This window comes from Lutjanus erythropterus, chromosome 12, assembly GCF_056507025.1.
Source record: "Lutjanus erythropterus isolate fLutEry1 chromosome 12, fLutEry1.hap2, whole genome shotgun sequence".
Lineage (NCBI taxonomy): Eukaryota > Metazoa > Chordata > Actinopteri > Lutjaniformes > Lutjanidae > Lutjanus > Lutjanus erythropterus.
The window spans coordinates 31,773,512-31,798,234 of record NC_139328.1 but is presented as its reverse complement, the minus strand read 5'-3'; the positions used below and the strand labels follow the sequence as shown (position 1 = coordinate 31,798,234).

Here is a 24,723-nt window from a genome sequence, read left to right as displayed (position 1 = left end):
TCACATTTTAATTTTTACAACAGTTGACAGATGACATTACAAAGTGTAGAGGCTGTGTAATGAGCCAAGGACTCAGCTCAGTCATTGGTAATGTCTTACAAAATGAGAAAAACATGATAAATGTGTCTATCTCTGCAAAGGAAAACTTTGGCTTTTGGAGGCTTTTTCTTTATTTCTCACTTACCCAAAGTAAGGTGAAAATCTGCTTTATAGTAGTTCACAGTTTTTAACAGAATAACTTTGTTGAAATAAATCCTATGTAACTATAGGACCCTATAGTTTTCCTAAATATGTATGTATTTTGTTCTAAAATCATATCATTAAAATTACAAAAGTCAAAAGAGTTCCTACTTATATACGTGTATGTAAACCTAGAAACATTTCATTCCTGCTGCTGAAGATGCATGTTCCCATTGCCTAGTGGCTGTTTTCTAGTTGTTTTTTCTTGCAAAGCTAAAACTTATTTTTAGATTTGAGCTAAAACCAAGGAGAAAATATTTAGTTTCAATGGTGGCTGCATTCAATTATTTCCAACTTGTTTGTTCCAGATTTTTTTTTAAATTATTGAAATGAGATAAACCTAATAATTTCTAAATGTAACAACATGGTTTTTTTTTTAAATACAAAAATCATCAGTCAGTCTCACTCCACAGTTCAGTACAACATAGTTGTCTGTGTTTTAACATGTTTTCAGCAACTATTTTCTAACATGTATAATAGGTTTAAAAGAAAAACTCCCCTTTTCATTCACAAGGACTTTAAACCTGACCACATAATTTGATTGTCCAATCCTACCCAAGTGGTTTTTGTACTTGTATTTTGAAAGTCTGCTCAGGTGTTGCATTTTTACTGCCTTTAAATTGTGTTGTCTTTAACTTGTTCGTGAGAAGACTCCAGATTAACTTGGTAGTGCGATTCACAACTACCAAGACCAAGAGGGGTACTTTGCGCATCATAGTTCGAAGCACAGAGCCGCTGACCAGGCAGCTGTATTCGACAAGTTGGGAGTGAAATGTGTTGGATGTAGGTGTTTGACAAAGAGGCGTTAGGGCACCATCTCCTTTGGCTCACCTGACAGCGCCAGCTACATCATAACTCTTTTGAAATGCGCTCAGTGCTCCAACAGGTCAACGTGTCACAGAAGTTGTCAAACCAGACGAGAAAAGACAAAAAACACTTGTCAAGATGTCATTAGATGTCCCAGACGTTGTGTTCTGTTGTCCCCGTCCTCCCCACATCTGTCAGTTTGAGTATTTGTCAGACTACTATCTGGTGGCATTAGTATGTGGTAACACCAGAAAGTGGCACATCAGAATTCATTCACACATCCTTGTGAAAGAGGTGGAACTGGAAACTTAATAACTACTTGTGTTCTTGGTGTCTAACTAAACAATTTGCTATGAGAGTTGCAGTGACATATAGTTTAAAATGCCAACCATGAACTGCAACAGTTTATTAAAGGGAACTGCTTTGTACCATCTGTTCCCGTCTTAAAATTGACTGCAAACCACTACACCTTTCTTTTGTGGAGTAGGTTATGTTCTATTAGAGCAGGGGTAATCGTATAAAATCTGAATTTTAGACACATTTTCTAATTTTGACCCCTCTGTTCTCTCAAAGGTGTGCAATGTCACAACAGTTTGCAAAAGATATGAATTTGGCAAAGATGAAGTTGTTGTCCTTGAAATGTGAGTGCTTTTTGTAATTCATTTTGTTGTCCACATTGAACACTAGCAGCTCTGCTCAAACAAAGAAACAACTTGAGATTTTTCCAAAGATACATGAGTGGTTTAAAGGTGCAGTATCTAAGAATTATATAAAACATTCAAAAATTAACTAAAATTATCAACAGATTCTGAGGAAGTAACAGTTTTGAAGTTATGTCAAAGATGTGTATGTATTATGTTGCAGATATCTTGTTAAGTTAGCATGCTAACCAGCTAGCCCAGGCCTGTCCTGTCCTGTCTCATAATACCACTTAATGCCTCAAGAGACAATAGTGTGATAGTACAGCTGTACAGCTTCTGAAAAAGTAAGATGAGCTTAAATGCCTTAACTCATCATAAAACTTTCAGACTCGACAGAAACAAAATAAAACGTGGGCCTGAAAACCTCCTCCTCTGCGGTCCAGAGCTCCTGTTGTAGAGATATGAACAACTCTCCAAGCAGGGTCAGCTAACAAGACTGCTACTTGCTGCACAGCAAACAGAGCTAACTGGCTAATGGTGGCTACAGTTAGCAGAAGTTAGCAGTTACTCTGATGATATGCTGCCCCCTATTTGTTTGGCTGTATATTCAACAGGTAGACAAAATCTTGCAGTTCTTAAAAGGAATACTTTATGGGTAATGAGCTAACACTACGTGTGGCTAACATTTATTCTAGCACATAACTCTCTGTAAAACTACAAATTATTGTTCAATTTCTGCTTATGTACAGTTTAAAGTAACAAAATACAGCATGTTAATGAATGATCTTTAAAGGAATATTTTTGAACTCAGGAAGGCGTCAGGTTAGCTTTTTCTCAACTGGTTCCAGTCTTTATGCTAAGCTAAACTAAGCTCATCAACTCCTGGCTATAGCATCATTTGCCACACACAAACAGACACTCTGCCTCACGCAAGAACATTTTCATATTCTTATCTTAAATTTCTTTTACTTTTCTTTGTCACATTCAGCAAACACTTGTAACTTCAGATAACTATGTAAATTATCCATCAATGCGCATGTGCATGAGATTTTTAAATTAGCATAATTAACACCCCAATAATACGGTATATGGCTGCCCTTCCTGCTCCATATGTCATGAAAATAGCGTCAGAGAGACAAAAGAAGAAGTTAAGGAGTTTGGAGTTTGACGTTCTGCTTTCAGAGATCCATAAAGGGAAGTCTGTCATTTAACAGCATCAGCAGTGGAATTAAAAGACCTGCTAAAGCAAAGAAACACAAAAGCCAAATGCTGTAATGCCGTCTGACAGGGTCAGACTGTCAGTGAGGGGCGATCGATAACTGCAGCAGAAGGAGGGGGCAAGACAGAATAGGAAGAAGACAGAAAACAGAATAAGTGAGGATGTTCAGCTGAACAGACTTCATAAACCTGCACGTGCAGATATAGAGCCAATACACCTGACAGCAGGTAATAATAGATCATTGAATGAATGATGAGAGGCTTTATATGTAAATTTACAATTATATTATAATATAGTCAAACAGGATAGTTATGAAGTGTAATGTATTTTTCAAAGTCAAAATGTCTTCAAACTAATGAAAGAATCAGTCATGAGTGAAAAATTTTGGTTTGTATACCAGCAGACTGACTGAACATGACTTTGCGACAGGTCTGGACCACTCGTAAACTGTGTTCGTATCCGAAAGAAAGTTCAAAATACAAGAAAATTGATGAATGTGGCACCAATCTGGTCATTTTTATTTATATAGCCCAATATCACTAATCACAGTTTGTCTCAGGGTGCTAAGGTTCTGGCTCACTGGAAAGGCTCTATTACAAAGCAGCACACAGGTCAGAAATCTTGGACGCTGACCTCAGTTTCCAGAGCCATATAAGCAGTATAGTTAATACCAGATTTTATAATTTAAGAAATATTTACAAAGTCAGGAGCTTTTTATGCCAGGACAACACAGCCTCACAAAAAACAAAAACTAGTCCTTGCTTATATTATATAGTCAGCTAGCCTAATGTAACTCACTGATCACAGGAATATTCAAGAAGAACTTTTATTGACTACAACTTCTCCACAAAGCATTTCTAGTTTTAAAGGCCCTACATGGTCTGGCACCTCAGTATCTCTCAGTCAGGCTTGTGAGTCAGGTCACACGGGCTGCCTGGTTTTTCCCTGAATTAGATTTTATGGTCCAAACCGTTAAACGATCATGTTAGTTGTGCCACAACACCATCGTCTTTTAAAACTAAACTGAAAACATTCCTTTTTAGCAATGAGTCTCAGTAGTCTGGTCTTAATTTTAATTTTTATTTCTTTTACCTCCTATACTTATATTATATGTTATTACAATGTTCTTACTATTTTACTCATCGATTGCTGGTCTTAATTTATTTTATTTTATATCTCAAATGGTTTAAACTCCAGTATTTTTTTATCTATCTATTGTGGTGGCTGCAGTGTTTCTATCTCACTGTCTGTGCATCCATCTAGAATAAAATGTGCTACATAAATCAAGTTTCACTTGCTTGTTTTGCTGCTGCATTAAATGGAACAGGAACTTAACTAGTTTCATTGCCAACACCTGTGTTTACCCTTATATTTCCTTGCAATATGCTCATGAAATAGGACTATACCTCCAGTGAGTGAGACCATACTGCTGAATTATAAAGAGAAATATAGAGAGGAGACAGAGAAAGACAGGTAGGAGAGAGAGAGACAAAGGTAGTGATAGAGGCAGAGTGAGAAAAGAAGACAGAAAGAGTGTGTTTTAAATGGAGGTCAGGAACAGAGTGAGATTTAAGGGTCACAGAGCATGAGAAGAAAAGAGTGGCGAGAGGCTGGAATAACATAGTGGGTAAAAAGCAAATGGGTGTCTCAAAAAAGAGGACAAGGATTTGTATTTTATTCTATTTCAACTCCTCTCCCCTTTTTTTTTTCCCATTTTCTTCTCTTCATTTCAAGGTCTGTTACAAACGCAGACAGTCGTATTTGTTGTGTCCACGTTCATTCTTTTCCTGTAAAAAAGAAATACATTGTATAACATGTGGGACGTAAACTGGGTTACAAAACGCCTTCAAGGCCATGAACAGAATAAATCTTTACACAAAGATGGACTGTTACAGAAGGAAAAGTCATCTGAAAACGGTTACATAAAAGCAGCGTGACAAAAGTGAAACCAAGTCTTCAGGTGGCTTTTGACAGGGATCCAAAAGTTTGTTTCAAACCATGACATAACGTCTGTCCAAAACCAAATCTCTTGTCTGTTTTTCACAGAAGAGGCAGAATTGATTGAATTTACATAAAAGAAACAAGTGTTTCTTTTGATGTCACTCGTCGCCCTTTAAAACTTTCCTAATTCTTCTCTTCTTTTTTCTCTTTCTCCATCAGAACAAGGACTTCTGTCCCAAAGCGCTTTGCAGCTCAACAACCAGGATGCCTATGCAGCAGCTGGTTACCATAGTAACCAAGGGCTGGCGCTTGGTGAAACGGTCACAAGCCGCAGTGGGCAGGTTGGTGGGGCTGTTCACATCTACAATCAGGTACACACATCCACAATTTTCACAAATCTCATTCTTGACAATTGGGACACCGAACTCCGTCAGATTTTCCATCTGATGGAGTTGTGAGACGGGGGTCCTTAGGGTATAGCTAACCCTTTATATGCCTGATTAAATCATGTTTTTGTCACGTTAACATAACATCATGTTAACAGTGTTACATTTTTGTCATTTCACAGCATAGTCGCAGTGAGCAGTCATTTTATTCTTGCTGCTAAGAGTTCTCTTAATGCTAATCAGAATGCACATTTTTAACCCATGATTCTTGTTTAGCTTTGGTTTAGAATACAGAGTGGACATGTTATAGTTGAGACACATCTTTTATTGATTTTAACAGAAAGCTTACCAGTGTTTGAGCAGTTGTCCCACCTTAAGTGAGACAGGACTCCCTAGAGTATAGCTAAAACTTTTACTGCCTGATTATATCATGTTTTTGTGAAAATTTGATGTTGACGGAAATCTGGGACACAACTTTAAAGAACCAATGTTTAAAAAAAATGATTATAAATTAATAGCATATTTTTTATACCTGTGTTATCAGAAGGTATTGTTCATTTTATATTTTGAAGACTTTTAACAGATTTTTTAATTATTTGAAGTTGTGAATTCTTGTCAGGGACGAGGGTGTTTTCTGGCACAGAGTAAGACTAAAACATTTCATAAATTACAATCATTTCATATATATAAGAATACTCAATGTATACGTTATCACCAAAAAATGTAATTAGAGTGTTTGTGTTAGCATCTTTTATTTTGGTAGGGCATGATTTGTCCCACTGCTCAAAAATAGGTGACTTAATCAGAGAGCTTCTTTTTCCATTGTTTTTGGGTTTTTTCCATTTTATCTTCCCCACTTTCCCCTCCTTCATTTCCATCTCTCCCACTCTTCTGTTTCTCCTCTCCTCTCCCCTCATATCCATATATCCCTGTCTTCCTATTCCTCTCGCTTGCTCCCTGACCTCCTCTACTTCTCCCCCTCTCTCATCTCTCTCCACACTCTTCTCTCTCCAGGTGACGTCCAGCCGTGCAGCTGCCCAGTTAGCAGGGACAGACTCTCCCTCCCAGTCCCAGAGAGACTCATTTGCCCAGCAGGCCCATGGCAGCGCCTTCCACATGCCCGCTGACGGCGGACCTGCACCTGCTGGACCACCCATGTATTACTCCTGTGCCACTTTGCCTGCACAGGTACAAATCCCTAAAGAGATTACTGCGATGCTTCACTTGTCGTCTGATGGATGCTTTCTCTGCTGCTCTCAGTAGTGCACTGTTGGGGGAGTTTTACAGTTACTATGGGCCTGTTTTATTGATTGTATCATTCCTTATACATCAAGGGAACGCTTTGCTGGAAATCTGTCTCCTGAGTATAAAATACTCACCCCTGTAGGCTCTGTAAAGGTTGCACTCTGCTTCTTTGCAGAGGCTGGCAGCTTTAGTCGGTTTGGATTCACAACAGGTACAATGCAGTCCAACAGCGAGCCAGAGTCTTGGCAGAATAAGCTCAAAAATGCCCATTGAAACTTCTCAAACATCTACTGCAAAATAAACTACTTCTCTGCTGGTCATCTGTGAGCTCAGTATGCTGGTTTACCACTGAATGACTAAAAACACAACTTCCAGCTGAGATTCAAAGCTGCATAAGTGTGGTGGAAGTAGTGTAATGTGACTGAAACATACTGTTGGTTAAAGCCAGACGAGTCAATAACGCTGCAGAAGTATTTTGATGCATTTTGACACATTTTTTGAAATCACTGTAATGTAAAGTCTTATGTATGTAGCACCAAATCACAACAATTCCATGAGTAAGCACTTGGCTACAGTGGCAAGGAAAACTTTCTTTTAACAGGCAGAAACATCGAACAGAACCAGGCTCAGGGTGGGCGGCCATCTGCCATGACCAGTAAAGATTCAGTTACATCAGCATTTAAAACAGCCAAATTTTATAGCAGCAACAATCCAATTTACTTCAATGGAATCCTATCAATCAGTGGATTTGGTCTTGAAGATTAAGTAAATCCTTCATGTTGACTTTGATTTTGGTTGATGATGGGTTTTAGACAGGCGTTATGCCTGGTTTGGGGGAAAACCTGAGCACAGCATAAATGATGACCCATGCCACAGTAGATGCAGTCCAACAAAGAATGATTTATTTGTCATTCATATAGACAAATAGACGTCAGGGTAAGCCTGGCCCAAAATAAGAAACAAAACAATCTCCAGATTATTAACTAAATTACCTTCCTGCAAAAACAAAACAAAAGAAAGACATGTATCTTACCTGAAGACAATGACTACAGTTATTTACGTTTTGAGAAGAGTTCAAGTTAATCTCAACACCAGCTTTCACAAAACAGCACAACGGCGTGGCACGGTGTGGTTGAAAGTCAGGAAACAGAGGAGTGACACTGATACCAGCAGGTGCCATTTTAAAGTAAGCAGCCTCAGTCCCCGAGCCAATCATCAGCCAACATCAGCATGCTGGGGAAAAAACACAAACAAGAGAACAACACCACCCTCCGGCAAGGAGGGGGAAACCAAGAACAAACCATACTGCCATACAATACAAAATCCCTCATGACCTGGGTCATAACACGGGTATTAGACAGACATCTGTGATACAAGTACATCTCTTGAATACACCATGTGAATAGTTTTTTCCCCCAGGAAGATGAAGTCATGACCCAAACTACTCTGACTCTGACTAGCTGATACTTGTTGCCTTCGTTGGTTTTGGTCTTTTCGGTAGGGTAGATTATGGGTAGGTTTTGGCATGAGGAGTGTGACTGGGTAGAGTTAGGCCAAAAATATCAGCATGAGCCAATCAGAGGCAGAGTAGGGCGGGACATGCCTAGCTTGGATAGCTTGCGTTGGTCCTCCTCAGTAACTCTTTATGAATGAATATGTCCATTCCTGAAAATAAAACAACAGGTGGGAGAAAATAGCTTGTGTTTTGACTGACTAGTGTTGTCATGGGCTTTGCTTGCTAGAATTGTTTTTATTAGTTAGATTTCTTGTTACATAAATTATGTGACATAAATTGAAACTTTTGTATTTACACTGGAGGAAGTCCCATGTATTTTTGGCCAATCCACATATGTTGTGTTGTGTTGTGTTGTGGAAATAGAAGCCAGCAAGCTAGCTCCCACTCAGAAAGTGCAAGCTAATTAGCCTGTCTTGCAAAAATTAGCATTATCTCCCACTCCATATTATTTTAAATAAGTGACGTAAGTAACTTGAAACTTTAACTTTTGGGTTTACACTGAAAAAAGTCCAGTGTATGTTTGGCTGATCCATTCATCAGACCTCTTCCACAAGCAGCATGTCTCATTCTTAATACTGTTCAGTCATTATTACTACAGCCACTTAAAGGGTCACCTAAAAATTAAAGTAAACATGAGTTATAATGAGATGCTTACACGTACGACCTATGCAGCTAGATCATGGGCTGGACAGAGATATAAATGACAAACCTTTTGCACTTTTTAGTGACAAATATAAAAATCTGTGAACCTCCAAACAAATCCTGTGAAATCATTTAACACTGACTAACAGAGTGAAGTCACCCTCACACATATTAGTCTTGTCTCGCAGAAGATTACACCACTCTGCTCTTTTGAGTGAACTACTTCACCACCAGAGTATTTAGTCAGATTTGTGGCAGATGGTGAGTCCTTTATTCACATGGTACCTCAGTGTGCACTCCTGTGGTACCCACTCATCTAACCTAATTTACTGCTGTCGAGGTTGCAATTGAAGAAATACCTTATCCAGCATCTTTTTTGCAATTAGTACAATGGGTTTATTAGATCTGCAAGCACTTTCTCATGTAGGGTCAGTCAGCAGTGCAGGCAGCTGCAGCAAACATGAATTAAATTCTGGCCTTGTAGGTGTCGATTTACTCTTTTAGTCCTTCGTTTGCTGCACTGCGATGAATTCTGAGTTTAAGATTTTAAGAACAGCGTGTTAATCACGTCTTTGAATTCACTTAAACAGATTTACCGGCACTGTTCCACCGTAACAGAAATTGGCAGCACCCTCACTTCAGCACATCTTGACCACGCTCGTCCAAATTAATGGAGCGTTGAAAATTGTACCTTTAGCTCTGTAACTGCAAGACCTTGCAAATATTTCTTCAACTTATTTCCCCAGCTGGAACAAAATGAAAATGCATGTTTAGGATTCTGAGGGAACTTCATTTGGCGGGCCATTGCTCGCAGCCGTATTTCAAGTTCATTTGGTTCTAAAAGTTCAGAGTCATCTCTTCATGTTTGGTCTGATAACTCCAAGCTCTTCATCAGGATGTTATCACAGATTAGAGTCTCCGCTCTCTGGTTTTCCAGCCCCGGGGGGAGTTGTTAATCTCTCTGAAAATAATGATATGAATAAGAAGAGAAGATGAATATTTAAAGTGAGTGACATTCGCCTTTAATGAAGTACAACTCCTCTATTACAGCGTGTGAGCTCCCCTCTGCAGGCGGTTGGATCCCCTACCAAGCTGCAGCGCCTGGGATCAGCCTCCTCTGACATGCCCAGCTACGCCACCCTACAGAGGGTGTCCTCGCCCAAACAGTCACCCAGCCGACTCGCCAAGTCCTACAGGTTGGTGCAACAGCAGTCTGATTTAATAAGGCCTGAAATGAGAATTTTTATGCTCCCAAAGCTCAAAAGAGTGTATCTGCATGAGATTGAAATGGATGGAGCAAAACCAGAGACTCAACAATTACTTCACCTTTTGCTGAGATTTCTGGGTCGTAGAAACACATTGTAGCATGTGGTGTGTTTCACAGCTGGTATTGAACATTTTAGACCCCAGTGCTGATGCTTAAGTACCTTTACATTTTACTTTATCATGCATCAGCCTGCCTTGATATGAAAAATAGTGCTGCTACAAGCGTACAACAAATGTTTACCTGAATCTAGCATAAAACTAGCACAGAGACTTTCATAAGACATTTTCAGCTTGAGGCCGAAAAAAGAGGTGTTTGTTGTCTCCCCAGGATCCGAACTTACAAACGTATGTCATTAAGTGCCATAACATCTACAGTTATAAACTAGTGAAAAGAACCACAGCAAACCATGAATTTAAAATGCACATCATGTGGATTTATCTCATTATAAAAGTACATCACAGCAATAATCATATTGCTGAGTGTGATGTTCAGTTTCTCACCACCTCAAGCTTGCAGTGTCCACTAAAACACCAGACGGCAGATGGGAGCGAATCAGGACGCGGCTTTGCACTAAAATATTATGGGGTTGGACCACATTGTCCATCATGCTTTAACTGAGTAGTTTATTAAGTTTCCTGTTCTGTTTAATGCTCCAGTATAAAAATCGTTCATCTTTGTTAGTGTTTGTAATGTGTCTGTTCAGAACATACTGGTTTGGTAATTGACCCTTATTAAGTCCCACCCTTTTCACTCTGTGCTCCAATGACAGTTCAGCAATCTCGTCACCTCAGTCAACTCTCTCCTTTTCTGTTTCCTGTAATTTAATATGCTGCATACAAATTTTTTGAAGATGGTTAAAAGACACTGCTGGAAAACCTGTAAAGACATATAGTCGCTTCTTAAGTGAACTTATATTAGCAAAACACGAGCTAAATAGCTAGCTAATCGACATCAGTCATTAGCTAGCTAGTTAGTTTTTGTGACATTAGCTGGCTACTATTCTGCTTACATTAGCTAACTTAACATGTCACCTTTTTGCTAGAAAAGGAGAAAGTTGACACGCAACACAGAGGAAAAAGGGGCTGGACTTCGGAAGGGTCAGTTATCATTTTAGTGCTTGTTTATAGTTTTAACCAATAGTGAGGCGGCTGTTGAATTTCTTTACCACAGCTGTCTTTTGCTTCAGTTTTTTAAAGTTCTTGTCACCTGTGTTGAATGTCAGTTAAGGACTGATGTTGCTGAGAGCTGCTTTCTGTCTCAGTCTGTGCTGCCAGCCATGATATGACAGTTCACTTCAAACTGAGGGAGTTAGAAATAAATACCTATGTCTACTTCAAAGGAAAACCTGTTATCTTATGCAGTCAAGGTAAATAAAGGCTCTGGTCACTATTTTCAGACATTCACTATGCATTTTACTCTAACTCTCTTACTTTTGCAACCAAATAACATTTTTAACCCAAGTCTGGTCGACAGAGTTCTGTGATTTGAATTGGATATTTAACGCACAACTCTTGACCAATAAATCTTTGATGAAGCTCATGAAGCACAACCTTTACTGCACACTGAAAAAGACATACAGTGTTAAACCTTAATAAAGTAGCAGATTGCTGGTGGGCCAGTCATTACAAGCTCATGCTGTGTAGCCAAATGTTGTTCAAACCCACAGAACTTTATTTTAAATTCTTGCGGAGATCCTAAAATTTCCTGAGAGACCATACATGGCTGCATTTTGGGGGAGGGAATGTGCACAAAATGATGCACAATATTTGCTTCAGTGTCATGACATATATTATTAATAAAGACCAACCAAACTGTTGCATTTCCTCCTTCTGCAGCACCTCATCACCCATCAACATGGTAGCATCGGGTGGCGGCTCCTCCTCCCCCCTCCCCATGGCCGCCTCCCCGGGAGGAAACCACAACTCGTCGCCCATCCACCAGCTGAGCTCGGTGGTGGGCAGCTACGCCACCCTGTCGCCCACCAAGCGTATGCTGCATCACATCGGACCAGACAGCTACAAGATTTCCCACGAGCTGTACGCCAACGCAACCCTGCAAAGGCCTGGTAGCCTGGCAGGTAGAGGTCAAGACAAGTTTTTTATTACTTTTTTATGTGTGGATGTGTTAAATGCCATTTAATTTGGTTTCTGTGGTTGTTCATTGTGTTCCAACTATATCAGAGCAAAGCTGACCTTCCATAGAATAACACATTTCTTATTACTTGCATCATTTCTGGATTTTTCTTTTTTTTAGCAGCACTTAGTATAACCTCAATTCCTGTTTAATTAAAATTCCTATTTTCCTTTTTTAATACCACTTGGTTGTGAGATTATGAATCATGGGGTTTCTTTAGGGCCTAATAAGGCATTTCATTTTTGAGGCAGTTTCATTATGTTAGTTCATGATAGTTAAGGTCACATGAACCCACTTTTCATTTATGTCTAATTGGTATTCATCAGCATGAGCACAGGGATTGGAAAGAAAACACATATTACCAACTATTTGATTAAATTGGCTCGAGGTTTTATCTAAAATTTATTAGATTGCAAATGTACTCATGAATTTCTGAAGAATTCATGAATGAGATTCATTGTCTCTACTGAGAACAAAACAGTTAAAAAACAGTTCAAAGTGCCAGAGTTTGCCTTTGTTTTGGGCTTTTTAAAAAGTTGGATTCATCATTTTGAAACGTATCTTTTATGTAGTTCAATTCAAATGTGCTCATGTTAAATGTGAAGTTATCATCACATCATTTAAAACCCAGTGAGCAACAACTATTGCCTGGTTTTGATCACAAATGTTAAATGGTTATCCTGACTTTGTAAATCATAGTATCACAACCCGAACAGTGTCACACTTTCATGCCAACCCTACATTTTTATGTGTTTTTATGTTGTTCTTTTCCATAAATGCCCACCCAGCTGTTACAAAAAGCAGTGACATAGGTTACATAACAGAGTAACAAACCATACAGCTTCTGAATTCAAGTCTCTCCCTTTCAAAGAACTAAGACGAGGTTGTTCATAAAACGCGCTTCATACCCAACAGAAACAAAATAAAACTCACCAAGTCTTTGTTAATCTCGCTACTGATTTGGTTGAAAATAAATCCTTAATCAACCGTGCTAGGTTTACCCAGAGTCAGAGTTTCCATCAGTTTCAGTGTTTGGATTTGAATACATAATACTAATGGAAAGCTACAGAATGATATAAAAACCTTTAAAAACACAAATAATGGACTAGCCCTTTAATATGGTGCATATGCACCATGCAAAGTTGTGCCAGGCTGGCAATGGGAAGCTAACAGAATGCTTCATCCAAAACTCAAGATTTAATGTCATTAATTCACTCGTTGTCTGTGTGCTGACTTTTGTATCTGTCCATCTGTCAGTATATCTAACCTCCACATTCCCTCTGCTTTCCAGGCTCCAGAGGTTCCTATAGCAGCCAGCACAGTCACCTGGGCTCTGAGCTCCGACCTCTGCAGTCCCCCGAACACCACATCGACCCCATCTACGAAGACAGAGTCTACACCAAACCCAACCTTAGAGGACAAGGTAAGCTGAGACAGGGATACAGCATCAGAGCAGAGTAAAGACATGAGATGGAGGGGTATTTATTCAAGGTGTAAAGGGGGATCTGCAAAACTGTATCCCAGAGGGCAAGGGGAGTAGGTTTTAGACAGGGAGTCTGAGTAGAAAGTAAATATTTGATAGATGGGCTACAGTTTATAAAGGTTTGGGTGTTAACACGTGGTAAGCAGAAGGTTTTAGGATCAAAATGAGAAAGAGGACATGGGTTAGAATTTAGCATTAGCGTTAGCATTTTTGGAGCTCTGACTTTTGAGGCCTTGATTGTTCTTTTTGTTATAGCAAATCTTGCAGGCATCCTAAATTGAAAGAATGGCAGAACTACCCCTTTAAGAGAGGATGAGGAGGGATAAACACCAACCAAAGGCATTTTCTTACCTGGCAAATCAAATTTAGTTCTTTATTGTTCACAACTGATCTATAAAGCATTAGTAAATGACTTATTAACCATGAATAAAGTCATTAATTGTAACTTAGAAACCCTTAAAGGTTCTTTAGCAGCAAGTGGTCAAAAATCATAAAAATCTGTATTAATGCTTGGAGTAGATTAGAGTGTGACTGTAAACTCAAAAATGTGCTTCAAATAGTCCAAAATTATAAATAGCTGCAGCGTGCTGTAAAGCACCCACTGAACCTTCTAAATTTGAAAGTCCGTGAGAACAAGAGGACATCACATGACACACTGAATAAAGTGATGGATCAAACAAATCCTGTTCAGCAAACTGAGAGCTACAAGAGAAAAAAGACACAACCTGGCCCAACCTAGAAGACGTGCATTTTTTTTTAATGGCGCTGTATTATATTAAAGGCTGCTGTACATAAGAGATTTCCCCGTCCCATCTGATCGTGTAGCACTATTTACCAGATCAGGTAGGCAAATCCAATTGGGGTCTCAATGGCAATTTGTCTCTCAGTCACAGTCTGTTAACTAATTAGTTTCAAGGCTGAAAATTAATCTCAATTAATCCCATGGGCGTTAGCTTGGGTGCTTTGAAATCAAGGCAAATCAACCGTGTCCTAAAATGTTGTCGACGCAGTGCCGGCAGTTTGGTCGCCTTGAACGGTGAATGTTGCTGTATAGAGAAATACACAGAGAGAGAAATATGAAAGAAAATCTATGAGGTTTTGTTGCAAAGAAGAGAGCTTCACCCAAGTAAATAAAACATCTGAGATCATTTTTGTTGTGCTGATAGGTCAATGTAATGCATCAAAATAACTCAATCGTCATCTCCAGCTCTGTGTCTGCGAGTTTAAGTCACGACAGCGCCACTCTAATTGTCAGCGCCTGTTTTTTGTTGCATTTTTACCTTGACTTGAGGCCTGCTTTTCATTTTTTCTGTGCAACAGAAAGTAGTTGTTGAAGCCAGACTATGTTCCAAGGTCAGTTCAAATAGTTTCAAGATAACGAACGGAGTTGGAAACAAGCAGACAACGCTTTACACCCGACTTCACATCACAGGTGAATTTCCTCAGGCCTTGTCAAGATCCCTGCAGTTACATAGTAATACTCACACACACACAGACTGACCCGGCTCACCTCCCTCAGAGCGAGTTAGTGTATCCATGTTGACTATCATTCCCACATGGGCTCTGAACAGCTGTCCAACAAGAAGACAATTCCTCTCTCTGTTTGAGACGGACATGGGGTGAAGGTGTCATGGTGTCCTGATGTCTTTGCAGCAATACTGGATTACCAAATGGGCAACTGCCCCTGGGCTCCAAACCCTCACTGTGTGCCAATTAGTTTGCAGTAATTTGATTAACTGTACATATGTTTCGTACACTAAAAATAGGATATACATGAAAACCATGACAGAGCTTTAAAGGAGCTGTTCAAAATCTTTGCAAATGTGCTTATTTGCTTTCATGCTGAGTTACATTAGATAACTGAGACTCTCATGTCTGTATGTTAAATATTAGGCTTCTATGTGCAGGTCGACTTAGCTTAGCATGAAACATGGTGAAACAGCAGGGTCATTTCTTTGTTCTCAGGTCCTATGTTCCTCAGATTTATATGGCACATAATGTGAACATGACAAAGAATCCTGTCTTCCCAGGGTCCTGTGTTCCCCAGTTCTACATATCTGCTTTCCCAGAGTCCTATAAAATAACACTCCAGGTCCCTAGGATGCTGTGAGAGCACATACGTAGAACTGGGCAACATAGGACCCTGGAAGCATAGGACTTTGAGAACTTAGGACCCTGGGACATAGGACCTCAGAGACATAGTACCCTGGGAACATAGGCCCTTGGGAACTTAGAACCCTGGGAACATAGGATTTGGGAACATAGGACCTTAGGAACTTAAGACTTTGGGAACATAGAGGCAATCCCAAAACAGCAAGCCTCACTCTGTCAAAAGGTAACAAATATACCAGCACTGCTAAAGCTCACTAATTAACATGTCATCTCTCGTTTGTTTAATCTGTAAGAAAACACAAAGTTTTACACCAGAGTATTGCTTGGTCAGTTCACTGACCCCCTGGAGACTTGTCATCACTATGAGGTTTCCAGGCAACGTGCAGAGACTCCAGTACAGATCTAGACTAGCTGTTTTCCCCTGTTTTCAGTCTTTTTTGTGAAGCATTGCTAACTCTTGAGAATAAAGCAAAGGATATCTCCCAAAATGTCTAACTATAAGGAAAGTATTTGTATTGCGCTCGTGTGATAAACTGTAAAACTGGGAGGAGGAGGATAGTGTTTGAGGTTCAAGGCCAAATGTAATCAAACTCTCGTGTGTGGTCTGTTTTGTGCCATGTATGTGACAAAGTACAAACACTCTGAAACACACAGAAATTTAGAGGTATTAATTAATATTTTATCATTAAATTAAAGACTCAGTACGTCCAATCCAAGCAATAGTATTTAATGACAGAGGATTGAGACACAACAACCAATTGTCCTACCAACAACAACTTGACAGACAACATAGTAAACTTTAATTACAATATGCTGCAAGGTCGTTATTGTATTTTTACCCAATGATTTCAAAAATAACAGGCTTCCCCAGTTTTAACGTAGATCCAAACATTTATTAATTTCAAGTTAATTCATCTTAGAATAGAATAGAGCTTCTGGGGGTGCACAGTTTATTTTTGCCCTCCTGTCATGTTAATCCTGGTTACTCATGAGTGCTTTTTAATTGTCTCTGTCTTTTACATGGGCTTGTTATATGTGTGACATGTTAAGTTAATTTTTCTATTTTTTTATTTTCTTTTTTATGCATGTCTTTTGATTTAACTTCCTGTCTGTTTTTATTTTTTGATGATCACATTTTTTAAATGAAAAATAATTTGGTGAGTTCACCTTTTCTCCTGATGTCTCCACGGTTTGCCATGTATTAATTTATGTATGAGCCCTTTATGTCATAATTTTATTTTTATTTTTTTTTTTTGCTTCTTCCCTTTCTGCTTCTGTGCTGTTTTGTTCCATTGGTGCTGGTGTTGTTGCTTTTTGCTAACTGTGCGTGTGTTCGTGTTTGGTTGCGAAATCTTCGTCGCCCACCCCCTGCCCCTCCTCGGCTACATCAAACCCAGTGGTGAACCAGTTGTACCAAGAGGTCCTCAACTATCTGCTCTATCCCTACGCTCCTCTTCCTGCTTTAGCCCCGCCTTCCCCTGGTGTCGACCCAATCCCCTTGCAGCGAACGGGAAGCCAGAGCGCCGCGGGCACCTTTCAAAGAGGCAGCTTCGCCACAGGAGGCGGGGCAGCCGACTACGCCAACCCATACCGCACCCTGCAGTTCTGCCCCTCCACCGAGTCGCCTTACAGCAAGTCGGGTCCCGCCCTCCCCCCTGAGGCTGCCCTTGGCCGGTCTCCATCAGTGGACAGTATCCAGAAGGACCCAAGGTGAGGAAAAACAAGACTTCTTTATTGAGAATCAGCTCTGGCTTGTTGATGAAGCCCTTTGTTCTGCTCCCTTTCCACTTCCACTGAACTTACTGAGGGCCAGATTCACCAAATTAAACATAATTATACAAGAAAGTCTAAAGAATATCAACAACCTGGAGACATTAAGCTTTAACAGTGAAAAAAAAGAGTTTAATTGTAATCCACAAAAGAGTGTCAAAGTTAGAAGTGTGACACGGTGACACCAAACAGTTTGTAGCACCTCAACAGATAATGGACTGTCAGGATTTGACGGTTCGGTGCAGTAAAAGACTGGCTGAATCTGGGCTTTAGTATGAGGCACACATCACGCCACATCTTTCACTGTCCTCTCTAGTTTGCCTGGTGTTGGGGCTTGTTCACACTGCCGTATGAATGCCTGCGCACACCTCTAGGTCCAATTTAAAAGTTTGCTATCGCTGTTAAGAGCAGAGTGCCTCTCTGTCAGTGGCAATCAGCTACATTCTGTGCAGTAGATAGATGCAGTTAATCTGGAAAAGTGCATGAAAGTCTGCTTTTAGACTACGAGAAAGAGCTCTGTGTATGAGCGTGGGTGTGTGAGAACGAGGGATATTGAGAGTGAGACAGTGACGGACAGACAAGAAGAGAGTAAGAGAGACAGACACATACAGACACAGCGTAATAGCTGTTTTATCATTCTTTTGTCCTAGTTACAATCAAGTTTGAAATACTATTCCAATTGTCTTTTTTTTTTTTCTTTCGTAGCTTCTGCTTTTGACTAATGACTGCACAGGCACACTGTCACAGATAGAAGCACCCTAATTAAAGCTGAAGTGTCTCTCTTTGTGACATTTCAGCTCAGGTGTAAGCAGGAGATATATATTTGTGCTCAAATTTAATATTTTTAATGAGGATGTCACTTTGTGCTGAACTGCTTATTATATGGTAACATTTGGAAACACCAGAGTATCTTTCTGTGTCCTTAGCATAGGTGACTCTTGTCACTGTTGTTGTTGCCATTGCTCTTTTCCTTCACCCATTGTCCAAGTGTTTATTTCTCTTTGCACATTGCACTCACATCGTCTGTTGTTCAGTCTTTAGCTCCGGCATCATTTTGTTGTGTAGCTTCCAGCATCCACACATCTGCACTGCTACTGTACATGTAAAGGACTGACTTGTGATGCATGGCATTTTGCTTTACCTTCACGACATGCACAGTCAACGTCAGTGCTAGCACTGTCTGAACGAGACAGCGCTACTTGAGTAGCTTGTTGTCCGCATCGGGTTAAAGGGAGGGTCCTCCAAGATAAGAACTATACAGTAACATTCTGATCCTGCAGTTTACTGTTTACAAGCACTGCTGCTGTTCTTGCAACTCAAAGAAGAATTGTCCAATGAAGTATTTAAATTATCTAATATTTGTGTCAACAAATCCCATAAAAAAGACCAAAATCAACAATGTGTAAGTCCATCTCGCAACACTTTCCAGCACTTTCCGGCATCCCTACTGAAGATATCGGATCGGCCACAACATTAAAACCACTGACAGGTGAAGTGAATAACATTGATCAAGTCGGGACAATGGCATGTGGCAAGGGGTGGGAAGAAGGAAAAATAAGTGTAAGGATCTGAGCGACTTTCACAAGAACCAGATTGTGATGGCTAGACAACTGAGTCAGATTATCTCCAAAACGGCAGGTTGTGTGGGGTGTTCCTGGTATGCAGCAGTTAGTAGCTTAGTACCCAAAGTTGTCCAAAGGATGACCAGTGAACTGGCAACAGGGTCATGGGCATCCAAGGCTTACCAATGCACGTGGGGAGTGAAGGCTAGCCGGTCTGGTCCGATCCTACAGAAGAGCTCCTGTTGTGGCAATGAAAAAGTTAATGCTACTTATGACAGTAAGATGTCAGAACAAACAGTGTATCTCAGCTTGCTGCGTAGCCTCAGACTGATCACAGTTCCCATGCTGACCCCTGTCCACCGATGAAAGCGCCTACAATGGGTTCCTGATCAAAACTGGACCATGTAGCAATAGAAGAAGGGAACCTGGTATTGACAAGGTGTTGAGTTGGCCTCTGAATTCTCCAGGTCTCAATCCAATCAAGCATCTGTGGAGCAAGAAGTCCTGCTGCTGCTTAGGCAGCATGAGGGTGTTAATGCTGAGGCTCTGTAATATCCTAAAACAGCAGGGCACTGTAGATTTTAGCAAACATTACTCTAAAAAGTGCATTTGCTGGGAACTATTTTCAGCTGCAGATTAATATGCATTTGGTTCTCTAATGTGTATTTACCACAGCATGATGGTGTATGTGGGAATGAAGTAGAAACTACAGTGCCCATGTTCACTGTAATGAAAGAACATATCAGCCATTGCAACTGTGTGGCTCACTGATTTTTTTTTTTCTGTGGATAACACATGCCTATGGCAAAGAAGGTTTTTTGCTCGAGAGGAAATATGCAGAAAACACTTAGTGAAAGGATCCGTTCATTGTTGGTTTTGGTCTTTTCATGGGATTTTTGGACAACAATAAAAAATAAAGAATATCACCAGCCTTAGTTTTCTAACAAACACATGCAGTTTTTTTGGATATTGGCCAATTGCTCAACGTAGCAGTTAAGTCCTAACACTACAATCACTCACACTGGATTATTCCTACATACTTAGGCAATGTGTGAAATATAAAAAAGCTATACGCATATTGAAGAGAAAATTCACCACTTTTTATATGGATGTCCAGTCAGCACTGATGATAAAATATTGTCAGTTGAAGCAAACCTCCATTCAGTGACGTAGGTGATGTTTAGGAAGCACTACATGCTATTTCAGCTATTGATAGCCAAACAAACATATTCATCTTGCTCTTGATTAGTATTTTTGTCACCAAATGCTATGTTTTGGACAACAAAGTAATAGTTATACACTAGGGTGGTGATACACTCCAACATCGGTGTCAGAAGCTCATGTGGACTTCATGCTGGTACGTGTAGGCGTGAGCAGGTGAACTCAGCTTTCTTGGTCAACCTACAGTAGCACACTCTGGAGAATTTTTGCTTCAACTGACTACATTTCCCATCAACACTGGACATCCACATGACAAAAAGCTATCAGTTGACCCTTTAAGAAAACTGAGCTGTGAATGATTAAAAAGAAATCATCAGATACTTGGTTTTACTGAGTATGAAGCTTCAGTTCAACAACTTCAAGTGAGCAGCCATTAATGCGTCATTTTCAACCACTTCAGGTAATGCAGCAAAGTTGCTAAAAATATATATGTGAATATTTTGTATCTTGTTTAAAATTAACCTACACATAATAGGCTTAGCAGCTTAGCTTGTCATTTACTCACCATTTAGCTTCTCTGATGCAAGTCCTGTTTCTCTGAGATAAATCATGCACACACACAAAAAAAATCAAATAAACTGCATGAAGGATTTTGTCATCTATGTCATCATTCAACAGCTAAGTTGACTAACAGGCCAGCTCCATAAAAACAGGATGTCACAGATGAGTGAATAGTTTTGTATGGTTATATATATAGTATACCATTGTAATCATAAACTCAAAGGTAAACCCTGGTCGTTTCTGGTTCATTTATGTAAATCTTTGCTGATTTTCATCTTTCTGTCTTAATATAATACTCTGATAATTGGCTCTGCAATTTGGACATGCATGCTTAAAAAAATGCTCCACTATGCAGCAGCCATGACATAAATACTGGTGCATGAATATGCACAGAACAAGACAACACCCGCTTAGTTTTATTCAAAGACCCTCTCTTTACCAAACACATCCACCATCTCCCCACCACCCGCTCTAAGTGCATGTCCTCCACCCTGGCCACCTCCTCCACCATTGCCTGATGACCCACTGTTGAGAGAGAAAGACGAGTCTAGTGGCTACATATTGATTTCTATTTACTAATCATCACTATTCTGACGGTTATTGATTAATTTGTTGCCAGACAGCCAACAAATACCTCTCTCTTGTTTCTCTCTGCCTGTCCCCCCTCGATAGGTACGACCCCGAATTCCTTGTGTGGAATCAAAATCAAGCCGAGCAAAGAATGACAAAGTAATCCAAGTATTTATTTATACACATATTCATTCTGTCTATCTATCTTACCTTTGTCTCATTCACTGAATCTTTCCATCTTCTCTATATGACACCAGTATCAGATGTAGATGTTAATGTTAGTGGCAGCATGACATTTCACATTTGTATTGTCACTCATTTAGTGCTTTATTGAACAGGGATCACTTTTATTTTAGCATCAAATAAATTATAAATTAGATTTAATTACATCATTGCATCAAATCTGGAAACACCAAGAAAGAAACTGTGATCTTCAAGAAATCAAATCAGTTTTGCCATAGACGACAAAGTAACTAATTACTAGTTATGGATTGCTTATTTGACATTTGTAGCAATATGGCTTTTAAAAGCCTATTTTATATAATGTACTATTGCTCATTCTCTCCTTTGGCTTTCCATCTATCCACCTATCCCTCCATCCATTTATCTATCTGTTGATTTATTTGGACATTCATCTGTCTCCATTGTCTGTCTGTCCTGGTGATTTCTGAACATGCTTTGTGGCGGATCATTCATGTGGCTTGCCCAGTGTTTTTGGCATCTGACTTTGATGGAGTGGTATTGGTCTTTTCACCTCTGTCAGAAAATGAATGGTGTATTTGACAAAGTGTCGAACTTTTGCTTTAAGCGAACATCTAGAAGAAGATTAAGAAGGTAGATAAATGGCATTGATCTTGATCATTCCTATAAACACTGCCAACTGAAAGTACCTTCAGCATTACAGCCACTGTATGGGTGCTGATAATGTTATGTTAGTGTCAGTGCACCTTTTTCTTAATGTGGAGATTTTGGTTTACATGTTTTTGTAGTTTTTACCACTTGTTTTGTTACTGCTTTTAATTCTAGTGGATGTATGGATGCATTTAGTCCATAAATTGCTTCTGTTTACACTGATACATTACCTATCAATACTGGCAAGATGGTAACCACAACAAGACATCAGCTAAAATTACAAGCACAGTCACAATATTAGTTAACAGTACAGGGAGAAACATAATGCTAGCAGTGACATTTCAGAAACAACACAACACACCTGAGAGTCATTTCCGGCACGTGTCACCTGGGTTTCTCCACTCTTTAGTTGAGTCTTGAGTCTTGGTCAATTATTTGCTACAGCTAAGTCACAGTTACAATCTAGTTTCTACATTGAATGAACTACTCACGGGCATCCCTTTTTATTTACTTTAATGTTATCATTATGACTAAGGGCCAATTGCCTCTGTTGAAAAGATGCTAGCAGTCCCTGTGCTGTCCTTCTCCAATTCTTCTGAGCCCTCAGGAAAACCGGTGGAAAATGAGTTATGATTTGACTTGTAGTGTCTCTTCATGTTGCACTCTTTCTTCGCAACGATGCATCCGTCGCACAATAAACACACCTGTTTATTACTTTTTGTTGCTGACAAAATGAATCAATACTTGTCAGTCTATTCACTCTGGAACTGGGGATTTTCACTGTCACAACAATTTGCTTAGCCATGAATTTCTCTGAGGCCCGTCACCCCGTGGTGGGTGTAATCCTGTTGCAGCGCATAGGTGATTTAAAAAGACATATCCAATACCATATTGGTTTAGATCATACAGCATATGGTTCAGCTGTCTTAGAGTAGTGCAGTGATATGTACCTTAGTTTTATTATACAAGTTTAGTTTATTGACCTTTCAGCATTATCACAAGTTCATAAAGACATTTGTCATCAAAAACACTGATTTTCTTTCTGTTACAGTGAGACAATACTAAATAAACTATAACATTTAAATGCACTAAAAGTTTAAAATAGAGCCAAAATTCAAAATTTTCCAAGTTAAGATCTCACATCACAAATCTGATATCTGAACCTGCTGTCATTTAGGAGTCTACACGTATAGGGGATTGATGATCTCCTGTATCTCTTTTATTTATCATGTCACACACATGTCAGCCTAGTTTGCAGGAAGCCCTTTGCAGGCCATGGAAAAAACAGTTGAACAGGCCTGCTCTATATCAATGTTTAACATATTAACAACTCAACCCTGGAAGGTCACTAGCTTAATTTAATTTAATCTGGCTAACTAGCTTTTCACTGTCGGTACCACTGCTGTGAAGAATGCTGGAAGGCTCTGCAGTTATGTTAGTGTTGCACGAATGAGGACTTTTCATTTCTCTTCTGAAGCAACAATGACAGCCTTTCAGTAACTATTATGAGTTTATCTAGATACTTTAACTTAAATGCTCCCTATAGCACAGACTTCTCTGCATCTGCATGTCTGCGGCATCGTCCTGCTACTTCTCTCACACACCAGGAGAGACTCAGTTCCCACAAAAAAACAGCTCACCATGTCACATACATAGGTGATTCAAAAGCCAACAGTCTTTAAAGAGGAAGGCTCAGCCAGTAAATCATTTGTAGATAGACTGTGGGTATGCAAACCTAGCTTGCTAAAAAGTAATCATTTATACAGGCACTGAAAAATAACAATAATTCATATAATTATGAAGTGTATGTTTACATTGATAAACAGAGAGCAGATATGGATCGAACATCAAATTAACACTTGCCTTGTCTCATCCACTACAAAGTGACCCACATTTACACTCAAACGTCTGTTATGGAGTGGAAGAGGGCATATAGACTGTGTGGAGAGAGGAATGTATAATAATAATTAAAGTAAACAAAACCACTTATTGCAGGCTGTCTACATTAGCACGGTAAATGGATGATAAGTGAAGAAGTGTGAGGTCATTTCCACCATTTGCAGCTGTCTCTCTAATGATACCTTTATCCTGTAAAAGCCTCAAACAAATATCATTTAGCTGATTCGTCACACTCTGGCACAATCCAGCAAACGAAGGCACGTTACTGTGGAGACAACCTCTCATGTACTCCAACGCGCTTCCTCCTTCAGGCTGCCTGTAATTTATGGACACGTTCCCGCTAACACGTAGAAAGATTTGTGCTAGACAGGATCTGACCCGATCATAAAAGTGCCTCATTTTATTTCATGCTCATAAGCACAGTGAGAGTCTCTGATCCATATTCAGTCACGGGGTTGAGGTGGACTCTGCGGGGTGTGTGTTTGTGTGTGTGTGTGTGTGTGCGTGTGCGTGTGCGTGTCTCAGCTCTGCCTGACATCTCCCGACCTTTCACTCATCTCTTCCAGCCTCAGTGGGCCAGTCAGTCAGCCATGCCATCACACCCTCAAACACACCCACATAGACATATTGTCTGGGTAACACAAACACATATCACACACACACACACACACACACACACACACACACACACACACACACACACACACACACACTTT

General features: G+C 39.8%; 1 protein-coding gene across 9 annotated transcripts in view; it reads left to right on the top strand.

Moving 5' to 3' along the window:
- ctnnd2b (catenin (cadherin-associated protein), delta 2b) overlaps positions 1 to 24,723 on the top strand; it is a 192,556-nt gene that overhangs the window by 87,623 nt on the left and 80,210 nt on the right. For 4 of the 9 annotated variants that reach the window (XM_084732042.1, XM_084732035.1, XM_084732040.1 and 1 more), the window contains exons 5-11: positions 5,068 to 5,219; positions 6,249 to 6,422; positions 9,688 to 9,833; positions 11,740 to 11,987; positions 13,329 to 13,460; positions 17,030 to 17,342; positions 21,359 to 21,415. In XM_084732042.1, coding sequence (XP_084588168.1) covers positions 5,068 to 5,219; positions 6,249 to 6,422; positions 9,688 to 9,833; positions 11,740 to 11,987; positions 13,329 to 13,460; positions 17,030 to 17,342; positions 21,359 to 21,415 — 1,222 coding nt within the window. The remainder of the gene's footprint in view (positions 1 to 5,067; positions 5,220 to 6,248; positions 6,423 to 9,687; positions 9,834 to 11,739; positions 11,988 to 13,328; positions 13,461 to 17,029; positions 17,343 to 21,358; positions 21,416 to 24,723) is intronic. The other 5 variants (XM_084732037.1, XM_084732036.1, XM_084732034.1 and 2 more) reach the window with 4 other exon arrangements.